The sequence below is a fragment of the Schistocerca americana genome, chromosome 11, assembly GCF_021461395.2.
Source record: "Schistocerca americana isolate TAMUIC-IGC-003095 chromosome 11, iqSchAmer2.1, whole genome shotgun sequence".
Classification (NCBI taxonomy): domain Eukaryota; kingdom Metazoa; phylum Arthropoda; class Insecta; order Orthoptera; family Acrididae; genus Schistocerca; species Schistocerca americana.
In genome coordinates, this window is record NC_060129.1 from 76,033,104 (window position 1) to 76,057,133 (window position 24,030).

Below are 24,030 nucleotides of genomic sequence, written 5' to 3' on the forward strand. Positions count from 1 at the left end.
CTGCTGTCGCGGCTAATCCGCACATTAGTAGCAGACAAATTGAGCGACAATCGGGAATCTAAAAAACGTCGGTGTTGACAACGCTACATAACATCGATTGCACCTGTACCATATTTCTGTGCACCAGGAATTGCATGACGACGACTTTGAACGTCGTGTACAGTTCTGCCACTGGGCAGAAGAGAAATTATAGGACGATGACAGTCTTTTTGCACGCGTTCTATTTAGCGACGAAGCGAAGACTTTGATGTTCGCCAATGACATTGTAATTCCGTCAGAGACAGCAAAGGAATTGGAAGAGCAGCTGAACGGAATGGACAGTGTCTCGAAAGGACATAAGATGAACATCAACAAAACCAACACGAGGATAGTGAAATGTAGTCGAATTAATCGGGTGATGCTGAGGGAATTAGATTAGGAAATAAGACACTTACAGCAGTAAAGGAGTTTTGGTATTTGGGGAGCAAAATAACTGATGATGGTCGAAGTAGAGAGGATATAAAATGTAGACTGGCAATGGCAGGGAAAGCGTTTCTGAAGAAGAGAAATTTGTTAACATCGAGTATAGATTTAAGTGTCAGGAAGTCGTTTCTGAAAAGTATTTGTATGGAGTGCAGCCATGTATGGAAGTGAAACTTGGACGATAAGTAGTTTGGACAAGAAGAGAATAGAAGCTTTCGAATTGTGGTGATACAGAAGGATGCTGAAGATTAGATGGGTAGATCGCATAACTAATGAGGAAGTATTGAATAGAATTGGGGAGAAGAGGAGTTTGTGGCACAACTTGACTAGAAGAAGGGACCGGTTGGTAGGACTTGTTCTGAGGCATCAAGGGATCACCAATTTTGCGTTGGAGGGCAGCGTGGAGGGTAAAAATCGTAGAGGGAGACCAAGAGATGAATACACTAAGCAGATTCAGAAGGATGTAGGTTGCAGTAGGTACTGGGAAATGAAGAAGCTTGCACAGGATAGAGTAGCATGGAGAGCTGCAACAAACCAGTCTCGGGACTGAAGACCAGAACAACAACAACATTTCATAACAGGTGGATTGGTCGTCGAAGCACCATACGGTGGCCCGCTCGTTCACCGGATCTGACGTCCCCGGATTTCTTTCTGTGGGGAACGTTGAAGGATATTTGCTATCGTGATCCACCGACAACGCCTGACAACATGCGTCAGCGCATTGTCAATGCCTGTGCGAACATAACGGAAGGCGAACTACTCGCTGTTGAGAGGAATGTCGTTACACGTATTGCCAAATGCATTGTGGTTGACGGACATCATTTTCAGCATTTGTTGCATTAATGTGGTATTTACAGGTAATTGCGCTGTAACAGCATGCGTTCTCAGAAATGATAAGTTCACAAAGGTACATGTATCACATTGGAACAACCGAAATAAAACGTTCAAACGTGCCTACGTTCTGTATTTTAATTTAAAAAATTTACCTCTTGCCAATTGTTCGTCTGAAATTGTGAGCCATATGTTTGTAACTATCACAGCGCCATCTATCACAAAGGGAAAGAAGTGGTCCAACTAAAACGTTCATATATTTATGTACTACACGAATATGTAATAAAAAATAGGGGATGATATGCGTTTGACCTACGGCAGCACCATCTAGCGGGCCAACCATTGCGCCATCTGGTTTCCCCCTTCAAGCTAGACGAGTTTCGTTCTTTGTAGTTTTTTCGTCTGACGCTTATTTCGTGAGATATTTGGCCCAGTCACGATCAATGGACCACCCTGTATATGGGTAGATATGTGAAGTAGTACCTTTGTCTTCTACAATGTCTCTGATCTCACAACTTACGATCTTTTATTATGCTACTTAAAAATAAAATTATTTCAGCCTGCTTTTTCTAATATTTATAAAACATATAGAAACATCGTAAGCCGGCTGGTGTGGCCGAGCGGTTCTAGGCGCTACAGTCTGGAACCGCGCGACCGCTACGGTCGCAGGTTCGAATCCTGCCTCGGGCATGGATGTGTGTGATGTCCTTAGGTTAGTTAGGTTTAAGTAGTTCTAAGTTCTAGGGGACTGATGACCACAGATGTTAAGTCCCATAGTGCTCAGAGCCATTTGAACCATTTTTGCACCTACATTACCTGCGTTCGGGTTGGATCCGACCCCACCCTACTGTTTACGCCACACTTATTAGTTTCTTTTGTGGGGAGGATTCAACCCCATATTGATGTTTATCTTACATCTTAGTTTTGTTTTCTCTTCTACTATCTTACTAAAATGGCGAATCAGCTCCTTAGAACTCCTGAGGAGATATACGAGTTTCTCCGACAGGAGGCTGAGTCAGAGGATGACGACAATATCGATGCAGAAAACTGTTCTGAAACCACCTATTACATTATGTGTACAAAGACATTTATTATGGAGAACTTTATATTTCGAAACTGCTGACACACTAATTATTTTCTACAAGTAGTAAGAGATGTTCCTCATTTAGTTCCTATCTGTAGAATTTCTAAAGCACTCAAGTTTCTAGTTGATGACTGAATCTATTGACTTTTACTATGTTTTCAATAATATTATAGAGAATATTTCTATTAAGGTATTTTTTTGTAATCAAATTTCTATTTTTTCCAAAGTACTTTATGTTCTTATTTATTGACTATAAAAATAAAAAAAACTTGTTATAACAAGTATTATATGTGTTTAATTGATAATAAAACTTTTTCCCATTATTCAGTTTTTATTTCTCCCCGAAAAATTTGGAGGGGGGGGGTCTGATCCAACCCCACCTTACCGTTTATGTCAGGAAACTTCACCTTACCCTTAGAGGGTTAACATCGATGCTTTTCTGTGTCAACATCGATGTCCCTATAGCGCTGTTGCCACCCTATATAGAACACGTGTGTGCACGTAGCAGAAAGTGTAAGATGGGTGAGCTGACAACGCAGCGGTATGTGACGTCAGACGTAACGCCGTTGTCTCGGCCGGCAGCTATCGTAGTTTACGTCTAGCCAGGCTCCTCTGCAGCGCCAGTTGCTAGCGAGAGGGGCAGCTGTGAGGTGGAATCATGTGTGCGACGCCAGGTCAGCACAAGGCGAGAGGTGAGTGCGCTGCAACATAACAGTATTTGTGGGGTCGTTTCTACCTGTCTGTCGGTGCCTCCAACTGCTATTCTTTCGTGTCTTGTTTGTTTCTATCTTGGGTTGGCAGCTAGTTTGCACGGTGGATATTTGTTTCGTAGGTAAAAAGACGTCTACTCTTGGTGCCATGTGTTTTTATATTTCCCAGACGCGTTTCGCCATTTACTTAAAGGCTGCTTCAGTGGGATCTAGAATGATAGTTTCGTTTTGATATGTCATGTAAACATTGTCATTATAAAACAATTAGCGTCTCGTTTTTTGTGTAAATAAGTGTACTTACAGTTCTTCACGTTTTTCGTTGGGATCTGTGTTTCCTTTCGTCTGGTCACATGCTGGAGGCCCCACTATAACTTCACTTACGCAGCGTAAGCACGTTTATAGTCAACTTTCAACATGTGACCAGAGGAGAGAAACGCAGATGCCAACCAAAAAACGCGAAGAACTGTAAGTAACCATACATATGTTTTTGGATGGGGTCCGCCTTTAGTGAAACATAATTTTGTTTCTTGTCCTAAACATGATTAACTGCAGGTGCAGCATCATCAGTGGTTTTTTTTTATTTTATGGCTGTTAAACATAAATGTTCTTTACTGTTTATATTCATGTAAATATTAGTTTTTAAATCGTAATTACAGGTTTTTGAAGAGCATATAAAATTATGTATTCATACCTTCTTACCACATGGTACCCTCAAAAATTTGTAATTACGATCTAAAAACTAATATTTACATGTATATAAACAGTAAAAAACATTCCTTGCGTTTAACACCATAAAATAAAAAAAAGACACTGATGATGCTGCAACTGCAGTGAAAAATGTTCGGGACAAAAAACAAAATTGTGTTTTGCTAAAGGCGGACCCCCATCCAAAAACACATGTATCGTTAAAGCAAACACAGTCAAAAGAGCTTCAACCTCAAGATGATTATCTAAGTAACCACTTATTCACGTAAAAAAACGAGACGTGAACTGTTTTATACTCTACAAATATCTCACATCAAAACAAAAGTATTACTGGAAATCCAACTGATGATACCTTAAAGTTAAAAGCGAAATGCGCCTGTGAGAAATGAAATACATTGCAGCAAGAAAAAGTTTTTTTTTCCCCATGAAACAAATATTTCTGTGCTTGCAGCGGATGATGGCCACACAAACTAACTTGTTATTAAAGTGGATTTTGTGCTATCGTCATTTGGACTTGTAGCTTATTACAGGAAGATGGCTTTATACTTAACTGCCGTTGCAGCTATTGCATAAAGTTGCATGGCTGCTAGTTTACATAGATACAAAATTCCGGGTACACCGACGAGTTTACACACGTCATGTGTTTTTGGAAAATACAGAGATATATGTGTGTGGACAAATGTACAATGTTTGCTTACAATATAAGGGTGGTATTTGTTGATTTATGGTAGTGGTTTTAACTTAAGACATACAACCCACACCTCCCGAAAGATTTTAACTTACGATCTAATGGTGGACGTGTTGCATTAATCTATGTATAACCTGAAGGTTATTCCTTACATCCCAAAGGTGGAGTATTATTTATGTTTGCGGACTAGTGCGCACAGGTCGCATGTTCTAAGAGAAACGCAGTGGTTTTATGTTTTCAGACAAGTCTGCAATGTATTCTTACAAACAAAGGGTGGAATGTATTCATTTTACGATGCTTACTTACAAAATAAGCGTGCAATTTATTCATTTATGGTAGTGGTCTTAACCTAAGACGAATTATCCAGACCTCGCATGCCTCGTGGTTTCCATCCTGGGGAAGGTCGCAAACTAACGTAGACCTCAGGCTGAACTACAGATCATTCTCAGCAGCACTAAGATTTCAGAAGGTGGGGGGGGGGCAATATCGCAGTCTAGACAAACGTAAACATACTGTGTCTTCTTTGCGTTTCATAATCAACTACTAAATAACATCAAAAGCTAACTGCAAGATAAAAATCTAGAGGTAATGTGTTTACCCCCCCCTCCCCCCCGCGTATATTTGATGCATACTTAATGTTTTTCGTATTTCCATTTCAAAACTTCGAATGCTTAATGTTCTGTCTGCTCAAACCGTGGCATTTTTGACTTCGCGTAACGGAACAGTGATGTTTCAATGACGTCATGCATCTTGTGCTGTGATTGGCTGACATGAGCAACCCGAGCAACAGCCATGGACATTTACACGCCGCTTTTGTTGTATTTATACTACTGTGTTACTAAAATACGCATTTTAAGTGATATAGCGCACACAACCATTCAGCTGCATTGTGCATTGCACTGTTAAAACTGCGTGTATCTCCTTGCCTGGATTTGCAGATCTGTTCTTGATTCTTGTTTACATTGGCTCTGGGCTCACTAGGTTCCATCACCTTCATCTTAACCGCATGTTCCAAAAGTTCGTGTGATAAATTGCACGCTGCATTCACATTGTGTTGTTTTGCAGCCTGTGGTATCCTCCTGTTATTCGCAAGAACGTAACTCACTCAACCCATGCATAACAGTCATTTTACTAAGATTTGAAGCTCGTTTTGATCTTCTTCCATGTTTGCGATTTAAAAGTGGGTTGTTTTGAAAATCAGCCTTATGCAACACAATTGTGATGTACTGCACTCACAAAAGGAACTAGCTAATCAGGCACGTTACCTGCAGTCGGAAAGCAAGGAAACTAAAGTAACGGGACATAATTCGCTCACGGGATGTATTCTCATCGTTTTTGCTGTAATCATTTGTGAAACTATTGCTAGGCTTTGATACTTACTCAGTGTGATCAAAAGTATCCGGACACCCCCATAAAACATACGTTTTTCATATTAGGTGGATTGTACTGCCACCTACTGCCAGTTACTCCATATCAGCGACCTCAGTAGACATTAGACATCGTGAGAGAGCAGAATGGGGCGCTCCGCCGAACTCACGAACTTTGAACGTGGCCAGGTGATTGGGTGTCACTTGTATCATAAGTCTGTACGCGAGATTTCCACACTCCTAAACATCCCTAGGTCCACTGTTTCCAATATGATAGTGAAGTTGAAACGTGAAGGGACACGTACAGCACAAGAGTACAGGCCGACCTCCTCTGTTGACCGACAAGAGATCGCCGACAGTTGCAGAGAGCCGTATGTGTAACAGGCAGACATCCATCCAGACCATCACACAGGAATTCCAAACTGCATCAGGATCCACTGCAAGTACTATGACAGTTAGGCGGGAGGTGAGAAAACTTGGATTTCACGGTCGAGCGGCTGCTCATAAACCATACACTACGCTGGTGACACTATCACAGCACAACCTACATTGATGTTTTAAGCACCTTCTTGCTTCCCACTGTTGAAGAGCAATTCGGGGGTGGCTTGCATCTTTCAACACGATCGAGCACCTGTTCATAATGCACGGCCTGTGGTGAAGTGGTTACACAACAATAACATCCCTGTAATGGACTGGCCTGCAAAGTCCTGACCTGAATCCTATAGAACACCTTTGGGATGTTAAGGAACGCCGACTTAGTGCCACGCCTTACGGACGGACATCAATACCTCTCCTCAGTGCAGCACTCAGTGAAGAATGGGCTGCCATTCCCCAAGAAACCATCCAGCACCTGGTTGAATGTATGCCTGCGAGGATGGAAGCTGTCATCGAGGCTAAGGGTGGGCCAACACCACACTGAACTCCAGCATTACCGGTGGGGGCACCTGCCACGAACTTTGTAAATCATTTTCAGCCAGGTGGATACTTTCTGTCACATAGTGTAAGCATTCTCTTGTTGTAAAAGGTAAACTTTCAAGGCAGGAATTGTCACAATTAATAACAACGATGAGTTCCATGAACAGACAGATGGTGGCGCTATGGGGAGCCCCTTAAGCCCGGTTATAGCGAAATTCTTTATGGAAAAATTCGAGTCAGACATTGGAAACTATGACCAAGAAACCGAATTTTTTATTCCGTTTGGCGTGGATGGTACGTTTTTGTGGCAGTACGGCAGGGAGGAAATGGATCGTTTTCACAAACATCCGAACGGGAACAATCCGAAGATTCAGTTCACCAAGGAGAATGAGAAAGGCGGGAGATTAAATTTCCTTGATGTGCTAGTTTTCGAGAAAGAATATGATAGCTTCGGACACACGGTTTACCGAAAACCCACGCACTTAGACCGTTTCCTACACCGAAATTCAAACCACCACCCAGAACAAAAGCGAGGCATCGTAAAGATGTTGGCGGATAGAGCAAGGAAAATCGCGATTCAGAGCTGCTTGACACAGAATTAAGGCCTCACCAATGCATTGCTCAAGAATGGTTATTCGTTCGCTGAGGTGAAAAGAGCGTTAAGACCACAACGTAGAAATCATAATGACACTCAAGCACCGGTGATGTCGAAAGTATTCCTGCCATTCATTAAGGAGGTGACTGACTGCATAGGAAAAATCTTGAGAAAGTGGAACATCGTGGTAATTTACACACACACATGGGAGATACAAGATCGGGTGAAGTCGGCCAAGGATGCTCACGAACCGCTAGAAAAAGCTGGAATTTATAGGATTCTATGTAGTTGTGGGGAGGTGCACGTGGGTACTACAAAAATACGAGGGTATTTCGGAAAGTAAAGATACACCGTACGCCAGAGGAACAGAAGAGTTTTGGCGAGCAAGTTGGCAACACTGGTGTTAACCTTGAACCGTTAGCTTTCTCCTCGCGGTCGTTCGGCAGTTGAACGTTGCTTCTGGTTGGAGTAGGTCTTGTTTAAAATGGCTGCGCCGATTCAGAATCCCGCCAAATGCGAAGTGCGCTCCGTCATACGTTTTCTTCGTGCAAAAGGTCAGCGACCGGCGGATACTCACAAAGAAATTGTTTCTGTTTATGGGAACATTACGAATCGACAAAATGTGACGAAATGGTGTTATTTCTCTGAAGGTAGGACCGATGTTGGTGACGAACAAAAAAGAGGTCGGATATCTGTGATCTCTGATGGAAGCAGCTCGTGCAAATAGACGTCGCACATTCAAAGAATTGCATCAGATCATACCGGACGTGTCAATGACAACTCTTTATGAAGTTGTGACTGTCGAGATAGGGTACAGGAAATTGTGTCCGTGCTGGGTTTCAAAACGGTTAACAGAAAAACACAAAGAAAAGGATGGGCTTTGCACTGGACTTCCTCACACACTACGCTGAAGCAGGTGATGAGTTCCTTGATCACATTGTGACAGGTGAAGAGACGTGAGTTTACCACCATACACCTGAATCCAAGCAACAATCAATGCAATGGCGCCATTCGAATTGACCAAAAACCAAGAAATGCAAAATGTAGATTTCAGTGAAGAAAATCGTGGCTTCTGTTTTTCGGGACAGACAAGGCATTCTTGTTGGAATTTTTCCCTCCTGGAAAGACAATTAATGCTGCTGCATATTGCCAGACTTTGAAACGTCTTCGAAGGGCAATTCAAAACAAACGCAGGGGAATGCTGACAAGTGTAGTCCGCTTGCTTCATGACAATGCTCGGTCTCACACAGCGCTCGTAACCAAAGCACTACTCAAACAATTCAAACAGGACGTATTGGACCATCCACCATACTGCCCGGACCTTGCGCCCACCGACTTCCGTGTCTTCCGTTACCAGAAGTCACATCTTGGTGGAAAATCATTCCACGACAATGAAGAGATCAAAGGTGAAGTTCAAATGTGGTTCTGACAACAGGCGGCAACCTTCTGTGACTGTGTGATACACAAGCTTGTGCACTGACTTAGCAAATGTTTGGATAACGGGGGTGATTATGTCGAAAAATAACAAATAATCCAGTTAATAACATGTAACTGATGTTTTCTAAATAAATGTTCTATTTAAGGACTGCGAGCCATTGTATCTTTACTTTTCGAAATGCCCTCGTAACTGTTAAAAAAAGGAGTGGAAGAACGCAAGGGAAATTGCAGAAGAGGAGAGAATGACGTATCAGCTGTTGCAGAACGTGCTTTACAGCCCAGAGATCACCACGTTCATTTCGACAGGACTCCCACCCACAAGCGAACATCACGGAAGGCTATACAGAGAGGCCATAGAGATTGTGAAACACCCCACGAGTCGCGCGACCTCTATGGTCGCAGGTTCGAATCCTGCCTCAGGCATGGATGTGTGTGATGTCCTTAGGTTAGTTAGGTTTAAGTAGTTCTAAGTTCTAGAGAACTGATGACCTTAGAAGTTAAGTCCCATAGTGCTCAGAGCCATTTGGACCATTTGAACCACCGCGATGTCGCCAAACACGTATGCGACCATCATGATGCTGTAAACAGATACTGGATTCATCTGAAAAAAATGTCGTTTTTCCATTCGTGCACCCAGGTTCGTCGCTGAGTACACCATCGAGGGCGTTCCTGTTTGTGATGCAGCGTCAAGGGTAACCGCAGTCATGGTCTCAGAGCTGATAGTCCGTGCTGCTGCAAACGTCGTCGAACTGTTCGTGGAGATGCTTGTTGTCTTGTAAACGACGTCATCTGTTGACTCAGGGATCGAAACGTGGGTGCACGATCCGTTACAGCCGTGCGGATAAGATGCCTGTCATCTCGACTGCTAGGGATACTATGCCGTTGGGATCCAGCACGGCGTTCCGTATTACCCTCCTGAACCTACCGATTCCGTATTCTGCTAACAGTCATTGGATCTCGACCAACGCGAGCAGCAATGTCGCGATACGATAAACAGCTTATCGCGATAGGCTACAATCCGACCTTTATCAAAGTCGGAAACGTGAAGGTACGCATTTCTCGTCCTTACACGAGGCATCACAACAACGTTTCTCCAGGTAACGCCGGTCAACTGCTGTTTGTGTATGAGAAATCGGATGGAAACTTTCCTCTTGTCAGCACGTTGTAGGTGTCGCCACCGGCGCCACCTTATGTGAATGTTCTGAAAAGCTAATCATTTGCATATCACAGCATCTTCTTCCTATCGGTTAAATTTCGCGTGTGTAGGACGTTATCTTCGTGGTGTAGCAATTTTAATGGCCGGTAGTCTGTATGTTGAAGTTATAATAATCATGTTTTGTGTGAAATAACGTTTGATCTGTGTTGTAAATCTGAAATACCAAGTTGTATTGAAATTGAACGGTTTTGTAGTTCACTGTGGACTGAAATGGCAGGTATGTTGGAAACCTCAAGTAAGCAAAATCTTCATTGGAAATTTTATGCATAGATCATAACCTGAAAAATTAATTTGTTCAAATGAAGTGGGTGGCGTATCTTACATGCTTATAGCTACTGTAATGGATCTTTATTGTGGTAGATTGTCATTCAGTGTCTACAGTTTACTATTACTCCTTACTGGCGTTTTGTGCCAGTAGGTCAGTGATGCTGTTAATAAGAAATGCTTTGCAAATGTGGCGTATGGTATGTACTTCCACTTTTATGTGCTTTAGGTTTTTAGAGTACCTTATGCTAGACTTCATGCTTGTCTTTCACTCGTGTGGTAAATGTCACTGAAGGGTAATGGACGTACATCAGCACAACTTTAAACGTGTTGTTGTAGTGGTCTTCAGTCCTGAGACTGGTTTGATGCAGCTCTCCATGCTGCTCTATCCTGTGCAAGCTTCATCATCTCCCAGTACCTAGTGCAGCCTATATCCTTCAGAATCTGCTTAGTGTATTCATCTCTTGCTCTCCCTCTACGATTTTCACCCTCCACGCTGCCCTCCAGTACCAAATTGGTGATCCCTTGATGCCTCAGAACGTGTCCTATCAACGTACCCCTACTTATAGTCAACCTCTGCTACAGATTCATCTTCTCCCTAATTCTGTTCAGTACCTTCTTATTAGTTACGTCATTTACCCATCTAATCTTCACCATTCTTCTGTCGCACCAAATTTCGAAACTTTCTATGCTCTTCTTGTCTAAACTATTGATCGTCCGTGTATCACTTCCATACATCGGCTACACTCCATACAAATACTTTCAGAAAGGACACTTAAATCTATACTCGATGTTAACAAGTTTCTCTTCTTCAGAAAAGCTTTCCTTGCCATTGCCAGTCTGAATTTTATGTCCTCTCTACTTCGACCATCATCAGTTATTTTGTTCCTCAAATAGCAAAACTCATCTACTACTTTAAGTGTATCATTTCCTAATCGGATTTCCTCAGCATCACCTGATTTAATTCGACTACATTCCATTATCCTCGTTTTAGGCTTGTTGATGTTCATCTTATATCGTCCTTTCAAGACACTTTCCATTTCTTTCACCTGCTCTTGAAAAAAGTCCTTTGCTGTTTCTGACAATTACAATATCAGTAAACCTCAAAGTTTTTATTTCTTCTCCATGCATTCTAATTCCTACTCCAAATTTTTCTTTTGTTTCCTTTACTGCTTGCTCAATATACTGATTGAATAACGTCAGGGATAGGCAACAACCCTGTCTCTCAACTGTAAATACATACAGCGAAACAGTATGTTCATAACTTGCATTTGAGGGACAAATGGTTCAAATGGCTCTAAGCACTATGGGACTTAACTGCTGAGGTCATCAGTCCCCTAGACTTAGAACTACTTAAACCTAACTAACCTAAGGACATTACACACATCCCTGCCCGAGGAAGGATTCGAACCTGCGACCGTAGCAGCAGCGCGGTACCGGACTGAAGCGTCTAGAACCGCTCGGCCATTTCAAGGACACCACGAATTATCTCGAGTATGTAACAAAAAGCTCATCCTGTCATCTCATATATTTGTAAAACTTGTCTGGTTATTCCGGTAACTGAGGATGGAGCGTATAGTTCTCGCCGTGGAGACAGGAAAGCATCATTAGGTGTGAGACTATAACGTGGAAAAAAATTTCGTTCATGTGACAAGGTTGGCTTATCTTTTGCTTCAAGTTACTGTAGTGGATTTTATTGGGTTGTGGTAGGAGGACATCAGCTGACTACAAATTATTATTACGGCTTACTAGTGTTGTTTTTATGACAGTAGGATTGTGATTCTGTTACGCGAATTTGTTTGCAGTGTGGTGTACGTATGTGTTTCCACTTTTCACTGCTTTGTGTGGCCAGAGTATCTTACACAAAACTTTGTGATTGTCTTTCACACGTATACTGAATGACAGTCAGGGAAAGTTATTTGACGTATGTCTGCACAACGTTAGATAAATACAGCAAAGCAATTTCGAGTACGCCCCCTACTACTAGAAGTGTGATTCGAGTTCTGTTAAAAAATCCAATTCCCACATTAAAGATACAGTTCTGGGTCAAGTAAAATCAGAAGTGACACTTTGATATTTGACATCTGTCGATTATCGATTACATCTTTCCAATACACACATCGAAAATAGTTTTGCAACACCCCAGTTCCCAGAACTCCTGAAGATAGACGTTGACTGTGGATATTGTATCACACACACAGTCCCTTTGACTGTTTAGAGATGTCGCCAAACCCGCGCAAAGATGTAAACAACTGTGCATGAGCAGTGCCTACTAGACGGAGGGAGTCCGACAGCCGATCAATTCATCCCACCAGGATGGAGGTACACGGCTCGTGTTGTCTGTAGTTCAACTATGCCTAGACGGTCAATACCACGGTTCGATCGCGTCCGCATTGTTACTTTGTGCCAGGAAAGGCTCTCAACAAGGGAAGTGTCCAGACGTCTCGGAGTGAACCAAAGCGATGTTGTTTGGGCATAGAAGAGATACAGAGAGGCAGGAACTGTCGATGACATGCCGCCCAAGGGCTACTACTACAGTGGATGACCGCTACCTACGGATTATGACTCGGTGGAATCCTGACAGCAACGCCAGCATGTTGAATAATGCTTTTCGTTCAGCCTTAGGACGTCGTGTTACGATTCCAACTGTGCGCAATATGCTGCATGATGGGCAACTTCACCCCCGACGTCCGTGGCGAGGTCCATCTTTGCAACCACGACACCATGCAGCGCGGTACAGATGGACCCAACAACATGCCCAATGGACCGCTCAGGATTGGCATCACGTTCTCTTCGCCGATGAGTGTCGCAAATGCCTCCAACCAGACACGTCGGAGGCGTGTTTGGAGGCAACCCGGTCAGGCTGAACGCCTTGGACACACTGTCCAGCGAGTGCAGCAAGGTGGAGGTTCCCTGATGTTTTGGGGTGGCATTATGTGCGGCCGACGTAGGCCGCTGGTGGTTATAGAAGATGCCATAACGGGTGTACGATACGTGAATGTCATCTTCCGACTGATAGTGCAACAGTATCGGGAGCATACTGGCAAGGCATTCGTCTTCATGTACGACAATTCGCGCCCCCATCGTGCACATCTTGTGAATGACTTCCATCAGGATAACGACATCGCTCGACTAGAGTGGTCAGCATGTTCTCAAGACGTGAATCTTATCGAGGATGCCTGCAATGGATCGACCACTCCGAGGGATCAACGCCGAATCGCCGTTGAGGTGTGGTACAGTCTGGACCAACAGTGCCTCGATGAACTTGTGGATAGTATGACTCGACGAATGCAGGCATGCATCAATGCAAAAGGACGTGCTACTGGGCATTGGAGGTACCGGTATGTACAGCAGTCTGGACCACCACCTCTGAAGGTCTCGCTGTACGGTGGTACAACATGCAATGTGTGGTTTTCATGAGCAATAAAAAGGGCGGAAATAATGTTGCTCGCTATTCCAATTTTTTGTACAGGTTCTGGAACTCTCGAAACCGAGGGCGATGAAAAACTTTTTTTGATGTGTGTAATTAGGCCTATACCACGTTCCGGAAATTCCGGTTTCAAAGTTTTTGTGTGATATGTTAGATGTTATTTATAATGCTCTAAATACTAATTTAAAATCTAATATTTTCACTCTTTCACCTCAAGTACCTGTCCTACGAAATTTTTAATTTTTCTAAACCGAATTTTGAAGTTGTGCACGTGCGTTAAAAGACACAGTAACATTGATTTTCTTTATTAGGAGGAACACTCAATTTGAAATAATAGTGCCACCAGGAATATTGTTACTTCCTTGCTTAAGTCAACTAGATAAGTGTTTTGAGAGCAGCGAAGTGTACTAGAATCTGATTATGTGAGTATCCAGCCAATACTGCATTGATTTTCACCATTTCTAGAACAGAATGAGCTCCTGTGGAACCACAAATCTATCTTTCATTACTTAGATAATACGTACTTCCTTACTTAAATTGTATCCCTGCGTCGTGTAATAGAAACATGTACTTTCACCACGTAAAGTAACCATTATGTGCTCGTAAACTCATTGTCAAAAACATACAGACTGAAGTCGCACATCGTGCCGCTGTAGCGTAACAGATCACACTCTGAATGTGTTTTGGAGAGATCATTAGTGCAGCAGTGCATCACAGAAGCTACATATTTTCGTAATACATGCGTTTTTTGTTGTGGTCTTCAGTCCAGAGACTGGTTTGATGCAGCTCTCCACGCTTCTCTATCCTGTGCAAGCGCCTTCATTTCCGAGTAACAACTGCAACCTACATCCTTCTGAATCTGCTTAGTGTATTCATCTCTTTTTACCCTCCACGCTTCCCTCCTACGCTAAATTGGTGATCCCTTGATAGCAACCGATCCCATCTTCTAGTGAAACTCTACAAATCCCTCTTCTACCCAATTCTGTTCAGTACCTCATTAATTACGTGATCTGCGCATCTAGTCTTCAGCATTTTTCTCTAGGACCGCGTTTGGAAGGTTTCTATTCTCCTCTTGTCTAAACTACTTATCAGCCATGTTTCACTTCATACTCCACACAAATACTTTCAGAAAAGACTTCCTGACACATAAATCTATGCTCGATGTTAACAAATTTCTCTCCTTCAGAAACGTTTCCTTTGCCGTTGTCAGTCTACATTTTATATCCTCTCTACATCGACCATCATTTTGCTCCCCAAATAGCAAAACTCATCTACTACCTTAAGCGTCACATTTTATAATCTAATACCCTTCGCATCACCCGACTTCATTCGGCTACATTCCATTATCCTCGTTTTGCTTTTGTTGATGTTCATCTTATATCTTCCCTTCAAGACACTGTCCATTCCGTTCAACTGCTCTTCCAGGTCCTTTGCTGTCTACATCTACATCTATACTCCGCGAGCCACCTTACTGTGTGTGGCGGAGGGTACTTATTGTACCACTATCTGATCCCCCCTTCCCTGTTCCATTCACGAATTGTGCGTGGGAAGAACGACTGCTTGTAAGTCTCCGTATTTGCTCTAATTTCTCGGATCTTTTCGTTGTGATCATTACGCGAGATATATGTGGGCGGTAGTAATATGTTGCTCATCTCTTCCCGGAATGTGCTCTCTCGTAATTTCGATAATAAACCTCTCCGTATTGCGTAACGCCTTTCTTGAAGTGTCCGCCACTGGAGCTTGTTCAGCATCTCCGTAACGCTCTCGCGCTGACTAAATGTCCCCATGACGAATCGCGCTGCTTTTCGCTGGATCATGTCTATCTCTTCTATTAATCCAACCTGGTAAGGGTCCCATACTGATGAGCAATACTCAAGAATCGGACGAACAAGCGTTTTGTAAGCTACTTCTTTCGTCGATGAGTCACATTTTCTTAGAATTCTTCCTATGAATCTCAACCTGGCGCCTGCTTTTCCCACTATTTGTTTTATGTGATCATTCCACTTCAGATCGCTCCGGATAGTAACTCCTAAGTATTTTACGGTCGTTACCGCTTCCAATGATTTACCACCTATGGCATAATCGTACTGGAATGGATTTCTGCCCCTATGTATGCGCATTATATTACATTTATCTACGTTTAAGGAAAGCTGCCAGCTGTCGCACCATGCATTAATCCTCTGCAGGTCCTCCTGGAGTACGTACGAGTCTTCTGATGTTGCTACTTTCTTGTAGACAACCGTGTCATCTGCAAATAGCCTCACGGAGCTACCGATGTTGTCAACTAAGTCATTTATGTATATTGTAAACAATAAAGGTCCTATCACGCTTCCCTGCGGTACTCCCGAAATTACCTCTACATCTGCAGATTTTGAACCGTTAAGAATGACATGTTGTGTTCTTTCTTCTAGGAAATCCTGAATCCAATCACAAACCTGGTCCGATATTCCGTAAGCTCGTATTTTTTTCACTAAACGTAAGTGCGGAACCGTATCAAATGCCTTCCTGAAGTCCAGGAATACGGCATCAATCTGCTCGCCAGTGTCTACGGCACTGTGAATTTCTTGGGCAAATAGGGCGAGCTGAGTTTCACATGATCTCTGTTTGCGGAATCCATGTTGGTTATGATGAAGGAGATTTGTATTATCTAAGAACGTCATAATACGAGAACACAAAACATGTTCCATTATTCTACAACAGATTGACGTAAGCGAAATAGGCCTATAATTATTCGCATCTGATTTATGACCCTTCTTGAAAATGCGAACGACCTGCGCTTTCTTCCAGTCGCTAGGTACTTTACGTTCTTCCAGCGATCTACGATAAATTGCTGATAGAAAGGGGGCAAGTTCTTTAGCATAATCACTGTAGAATCTTAAGGGTATCTCGTCTGGTCCGGATGCTTTTCCGCTACTAAGTGATAGCAGTTGTTTTTCAATTCCGATATCGTTTATTTCAATATTTTCCATTTTGGCGTCCGTGCGACGGCTGAAGTCAGGGACCGTGTTACGATTTTCCGCAGTGAAACAGTTTCGGAACACTGAATTCAGTATTTCTGCCTTTCTTCGGTCGTCCTCTGTTTCGGTGCCATCGTGGTCAACGAGTGACTGAATAGGGGATTTAGATCCGCTTACCGATTTTACATATGACCAAAACTTTTTAGGGTTCTTGTTTAGATTGTTTGCCAATGTTTTATGTTCGAATTCGTTGAATGCTTCTCTCATTGCTCTCTTTACGCTCTTTTTCGCTTCGTTCAGCTTTTCCTTATCAGCTATGATTCGACTACTCTTAAACCTATGATGAAGCTTTCTTTGTTTCCGTAGTACCTTTCGTACATGATTGTTATACCACGGTGGATCTTTCCCCTCGCTTTGGACCTTAGTCGGTACGAACTTATCTAAGGCGTACTGGACGATGTTTCTGAATTTTTTCCATTTTTGTTCCACATCCTCTTCCTCAGAAATGAACGTTTGATGGTGGTCACTCAGATATTCTGCGATTTGTGCCCTATCACTCTTGTTAAGCAAATATATTTTCCTTCCTTTCTTGGCATTTCTTATTACACTTGTAGTCATTGATGCAACCACTGACTTATGATCACTGATATCCTCTTCTACATTCACGGAGTCGAAAAGTTCCGGTCTATTTGTTGCTATGAGGTCTAAAACGTTAGCTTCACGAGTTGGTTCTCTAACTATCTGCTCGAAGTAATTCTCGGACAAGGCAGTCAGGATAATGTCACAAGAGTCTCTGTCCCTGGCTCCAGTTCTGATTGTGTGACTATCCCATTCTATACCTGGTAGATTGAAGTCTCCCCCTATTACAATAGTATGATCACGAAACTTCTTCACGACGTTCTGCAGGTTCTCTCTGAGGCGCTCAACTACTACGGTTGCTGATGCAGGTGGTCTATAGAAGCATCCGACTATCATATCTGACCAACCTTTGATACTTAACCCAGATTATTTCACATTCGCATTCGCTAATAACTTCACTGGATATTATTGAATTCTTTACTGCTATAAATACTCCTCCACCATTGGCGTTTATCCTATCCTTGCGGTATATATTCCATTCTGCGTCTAGGATTTCGTTACTGTTCACTTCCGGTTTTAACCAACTTTCCGTTCCTAATACTATATGCGCACTATTTCCTTCAATAAGAGATACTAATTCAGGAACCTTGCCCTGGATACTCCTGCAGTTTACCAATATTACGTTAACTTTTCCTGTTTTTGGTCTCTGAGGACGGACGTTCTTTATCAACGATGATAATGTCCTTTCTGGTAAGCCGTCAGGTATTTTATCGTTTCGCCCAAGGGGGTCCCTCTAACCTAAAAAACCCCCGTGTGCACGCCACACGTACTCTGCTACCCTAGTAGCTGCTTCCGGTGTGTAGTGCACGCCTGACCTGTCTAGGGGGGCCCTACAGTTCTCCACCCAATAACGGAAGTCGATGAATTTGCAACCATTATAGTCGCAGAGTCGTCTGAGCCTCTGGTTTAGACCCTCCACACGGCTCCAAACCAGAGGACCGCGATCGACTCTGGGCACTATGCTGCAGATATTAAGCTCAGCTTGCACTCCGCGTGCGATGCTGGTTGTCTTCACCAAATCAGCCAGCCGCCGGAAGGAACCAAGGATGGCCTCAGAACCCAAGCGGCAGGCGTCATTCGTTCCGACATGTGCTACTATCTGCAGCCGGTCACACCCAGTGCGTTCAATAGCTGCCGGAAGGGCCTCCTCCACATTACGGACGAGACCCCCCGGCAAGCACCCCGAGTGCACACTGGCATTCTTCCCCGACCTACCCGCTATTTTCCTGAGGGGCTCCATAACCCGCCTAACGTTGGAGCTCCCTATAACTAATAGGCCCGCCCTCTGTGACTGTCGGGACCTTGCCGGAGAAGCGGCCACTGGCCCAACAGGCGAGGCATCCTGTGGTGGCTCGGAAACGATGTCATCACCACTAGGAAGCACCCCGTACCTGTTGGAAAGGGGTAAGGCAGCTGCCACGCGGCCAGATCCCACCTTCGCCTTTCGGCCAGGCACGCGCGAGCCCACCACTGTCCGCCATTCACCCTGGAGTGATGGCTGACCGGTAAGATGCTCACTGCCGGAAGACGCAGCGACATCAGGGGTTCCATGTGATTCCAAGGCCACCGAAGTAGGCATAGGTCTCACCACAGTTGCCCCAACGCCACTACGAGCCGACGCCTGCGCCTCGAGCTCGATGAGCCTAACAGACAAAGCCTCCACCTGCCCCCGAAGAGTGGCCAATTCTCCTTGCGTCCGCTCACAACCACCACAGTCCCTACACATGACTATGTTTACCCTACTCTATACGGTGACAAATTCCCAAGATAATCTTCTGATGAGCTACTCTGATAATCAAGAAACACTCACTGAAATACGAGACGCGAAAACTACGCTAGGTTTTCCCAGAAAAACTATTTAAAAGCTAAGCGCAGCAAATAAGTACAAAAACGCTTTATACAAACAGTACTCGCTGCTGCTGGTGCTCTCGCTCTGGCTGTCACAAGACAACTGCTGATTCAAGTGACTAGTGGCTAACGGCCGCGAAACAAACAAAAGACGGTTTTAGGGCGCTTTCTGTTCTAAACGATCAAGAAAACACTAAGAAATCTAACACGAAAACTACGTAAAGTTTTATCAAGAACTGTTAGTTACTATGCAGAGCAGATAAACACAAATAGAATCCCTTCCTTAGTGGAAGGTCGTAAACAAAATGCAAAATAAACGCATTATACAAACAGTACTCGCTGCTGCTGGTGCTCTCGCTCTGGCTGTCACAAGACAACTGTCTCTGACAGAATTACAATGTCAACGGCGAACCTCAAAGTTTTTATTTCTTCTCCAAATTTTTCTTTTATTTCCTTTACTGCTTGCTCAATACACAGATTGAATAACATCGGGGAAAGGCTACAGCCCTGTCTCACTCCCTTCCCAACCACTGCTTCCCTTTCATGCCCCTCTTCTATTATAACTGTCATCTGTTTTCTGTAGAAATTGTAAATAGCCTTTCGCCACCTGTATTTTACCCCTGCCACCTTCAGAATTTGAACGAGAGTATTCATATGGTTCAAATGGCTCTGAGCACTATGGGACAACATCTGAGGTCATCAGTCCCCCAGACTTAGAAATACGTAAACCTAGCCTAAGGACATCACACACATCCATGCCCGAGGCAGGTTTCGAACCTGCGACCGTATCAGCCGCGCGGTTTCGGACTGAAGCGCCTAGAACCGTTCGGACACAACGTTCGGCGAAAGAGAGTATTCCAGTGAACATTGTCAAAAGCTTTCTCTAAGTGTACAAGTGCTAGAAACTGATCTTCCCCGAGGTCGATTTCTACCAGTTTTTCCACGCATACAAACATGAGAAACATAAATTACGACCTATTAGTTTCCAATGCGGTGGTTCGTACTGAAGCTAATCGCTGGTGAGAGAAGGAAAGTGACGTCAGAAATTGAATGCGTTTTTAACTTTCGTGGCATGGTGTTTGTCCCTTCGTAAAACTTGTCTGGTAATTCCAGTAACTGACGACAGTGTACAGTACTCGCCACGTTCGTTTCGAGACAGGTGCAGCTCATTTATGGGCATCTTACGATAGCAACAGGCAAACTACAGCACTCGTCTACAAGTACGCAGGTACCGTAGTGTGAGTCCTGTCCTTGGAGGTACAAGTATCGCCTATTCCATACATAAAATAGTCTAACCTTACCTAGGGTGTCCATTTTTCTCGGGACAGTCCCGTTTTTTACCAAAATGTCCCGCTGTCCCGAAAGTTTTTTGGGGACGCTCAAATGTCCCGTTTTTTTATGATTCCCCTTGACTAGACTATTTTACGCTACTGGTTGTTTGACTTGCTATTAACTGCGCGCCGGCCGGTGTGGCCGTGCGGTTCTAAGCGCGTCAGTTTGGAACCGCGTGACCGCTACGGTCCCAGGTTCGAATCCTGCCTCGGGCAAGGATGTGTGTGATGTCCTTAGGTTACTTAGGTTTAAGTAGTTCTAAGTTCTAGGGGACTGATAATCTCAGATGTTAAGTCCCATAGTGCTCAGAGCCATTTGAACCATTAACTGCGCAATTATTTACCCTAGGAAGCGTGTGATGACTTTCAGCATACCCCAAACATACACCGAACTGTCAAATATCGCAAGTAATTTTAAACGCACTATAGGTTACCAATAGCAACAAAGATTCTTCTCTTCTAAATCGATCCACTGAATCCGTCCTTTCGGTCCAGAGATACTCTACACCACTGATACCTGCTCTCTGGCTTTCGACACCACACTGCTAATGTTTTGCGCTGTGCAATCACTGTTTCATTATGCCAAAACGAAAGTGTAATTTTAACAGCAATATAAAAAGCGACTACCCTTTTATCATTGGTAGTGGAGAAACTGTAGAATGTACGTTGTGCAGATCAAAATTTGCTGTCGGTCATGGTAGGTCTGACATCGTGAATCACATTAAGATGAAGAAACATCGCATGAGTGATCAAACGAAAAGAGCAAATAAATGCGCATGTGACTACTATGTAAACTTAAAATCCGTAACAGAAATGCATAGGCAGTTGGCAGCACAAGAATCTACGTTTGCATACCACAGTGCAATGCATAACCACAGCTTTAAGTCAATGGACTGTACTACAGTAGTTGTTAAAACACTTTTCAATCCTAAATTCACATGTGGACACACAAAATGTAATGCAACCATTTCAAATGTTATTGCATCGTATGCAGCTCAGAAGGTTTTAAATGAACTGAAAAGTGCTCGATTCATTTCTGTAATGATTGATACATCGAATCATCTGGGTTTGAGGTTGGTTCCTCTCCTTATCAGGTATTTTCACCCTGAAAATGGCATCACGGTGAAAGTGCTCGAATTGGTTAATTTAGCTGGAGAAACTTCAGATTTACTGCAGAATTATGTGCTGGAGGTTATAAAGAAATATGATCTTGAGGGAAAGGTGATTGCAGTTTCTGCAGACAACACTAACACCAATTTTGGTGGTAGGCAGAAGAAAGGAAAAATTTGTTCTACAAAGTGCGAAAGAACACAGTGAATGATATAGTGTGATGTCCAGCACATGTGGTGCACAATTCCTTACAAACTGGCTCAGATTGCCTACCCATCGACTGCCAATTAATTGTAAACAAAATCTACAAGCATTTCCACATATATAAAGTAAGGGTTGGATCTCTGAAGTCGTTCTGTAATTTTACTGAAACTGGATACAAAACCGTACTTGGGCACAGCAAGACAATGCTACCAGCATTGGAAAGAATTGTAGCGATATTTCCTGCTTTGAAATCATGTTTCATTTCCCTTGATAAGTGTCCTGTTATACTTAAACAATTCTTTGATAACCCTGTGTCTATTGTTCTTCTACATTTTGTTAGCCAGCTAAAACCTGTCTCCACAACAATTAAATGTATTGAAAAACAAGAAATCACAATAGTGGAAGTTTATCAAGAAATAAACAAATTATTGGGCAAATTACAATGTAGAAAATCTGGAAGATTTCTCACATCCTTTGTACATGAGACTCTAAGAAAGCTGGAAGAAGAGGGTGAAATTACTGTAGAACAATTTCATATTTATGCTGACATCTTCTATGACTCTTGCATTGAGTATATTAAAGAATGGTGTTTACCATTTCTCACACCTTAACATTTGACTGGGTTAACACTGGAAAGGAGCAGCTACAGTGGAAGGATGTTCAGGACTGTTATGTTTTTGTTAAAAGTATTGTACCACATTTTTCTGTTGATGAAGACGAACTGTTCGATGAATTTTCGTGTGCACAGAACTTCATAAAAAGTGAAGAAGGAGACAAAGAAAGTGTTAGTGCAACATGGTGTAAAATAATTGCTAATTTCAAAAGTAAAAACATTAACATGAAAAACATGATTCATTTGGTGGAGTTTTGTCTGGCAATTCCTGGGCCAAATGCTGTTGTTTTCGTTAGTGAACTCTTTGTGGTCAGATGAAAAAAAAAGAATGAAAGTTGAAACAATGAGGGCCTTGTTCATCGTCAAAACACACTTTAATGGTGTATGGTGTACTGACTTTTATGACACAATTTCAAACGAAAATGCGCTTCTTGATAAAACACATAAAAGTGAAAAGTGGGTGACAGTGTGGCAGAATAATTGTAAAAAGTGATTTGGGATCATCTGAGTGCATGTTGTAAAGGTAAACTGTGTGTATTAAATTTAGTCAATACAATATTTATGTCCCGACTTTTTTCTTCATTGTCCCAGGTTTTTCTCTAATTTATTTTAAATGTCCCCTTTTTCAATGAAAATGAAATGGACACCCTAATCTAAGCTGACCTCGTCGGCCCTGCCAAAAACTGAGGGAGATATGACGCCTTGTGGGCAAGCTGTCGGCCCTTGTTACCGTGTGACCTCTGGCGAGAGCCTGTCACGTCCTTTGACTGAGACAGCCTGCTCGCAGCCTAAGGAAGCTGCGCCCCCAAATCTCCGTTACATAGAGATAAGCAGCATTTCAAGGGGCAGCCTAAGACTAGCTGCTACCTGTTCGAGAAACATCGCATGATATCACATATTAACAGTTCCAAAAACGTTGACTGCCATGAATGAAATCCATGTGTATGCGAGACGCATTCTGACAATTCAAATTCTCTAACCCGTTATTGAGAAAATGTTTTACAATAGAGTCTCGGTTATCCGATCTTCGGTTATGCTACTTTGTGTTACCCGACCTGCCCTTTCACCTTGCCGGCCGTGCGCCAGCCGGCGATGGGACAGTGGCTAACGTGTTGTTTGTTGATACTCAGTTCATTGTCGCCGTCTGCTACTCTTCACTCCTCAGTAGAGTTGGGCAACACGATTCTTTTTCCCGATTCGATTCTACGATTCAATCTCACATTGCGAATCGATTCCTACGATTCGTTCACGATTCTTTCACGATTCATTCTAGTCTGCGAAGGCACGATTCTTACGGAATGCAAAACGTTCTACATCTTACTTACAGATGGCAGGGCATGTCTGAAATTGTCAATGGGGTTAGAATCGAAGTGTGTCGTGATAAGATATGCCAGAAATTATTTATAACATGCATATGACGTTACAAGTGTGATTCTCGATTTATACGTGTAATGCCTTAATTGATGAAAGGTCACGTTTGATTTGATTGCATCCATTGTTTTATTTCAGTATGCCAGGAAAGAGGAGTCGATTTGTGCGAAAGGTGGTGCAAAATTACGTGGTATGCCAGTTTGGTTGTGTGGCTTGAACGTATCTAACTACAGACGACCGTTTTATAGTAACA

The 24,030-nt window shown here is 43.0% G+C and overlaps 1 protein-coding gene across 2 annotated transcripts in view; it reads left to right on the forward strand.

The window, feature by feature from the left end:
* The first annotated feature begins 2,979 nt into the window (after positions 1 to 2,979).
* Positions 2,980 to 24,030, forward strand: part of LOC124553883 (speckle-type POZ protein-like) — a 146,578-nt gene continuing 125,527 nt past the window's right edge. For both annotated transcript variants that reach the window (XM_047127886.1, XM_047127887.1), the window contains exon 1: positions 2,980 to 3,069. In XM_047127886.1, coding sequence (XP_046983842.1) covers positions 3,036 to 3,069 — 34 coding nt within the window. In that variant the 5' untranslated portion in view covers positions 2,980 to 3,035. The remainder of the gene's footprint in view (positions 3,070 to 24,030) is intronic.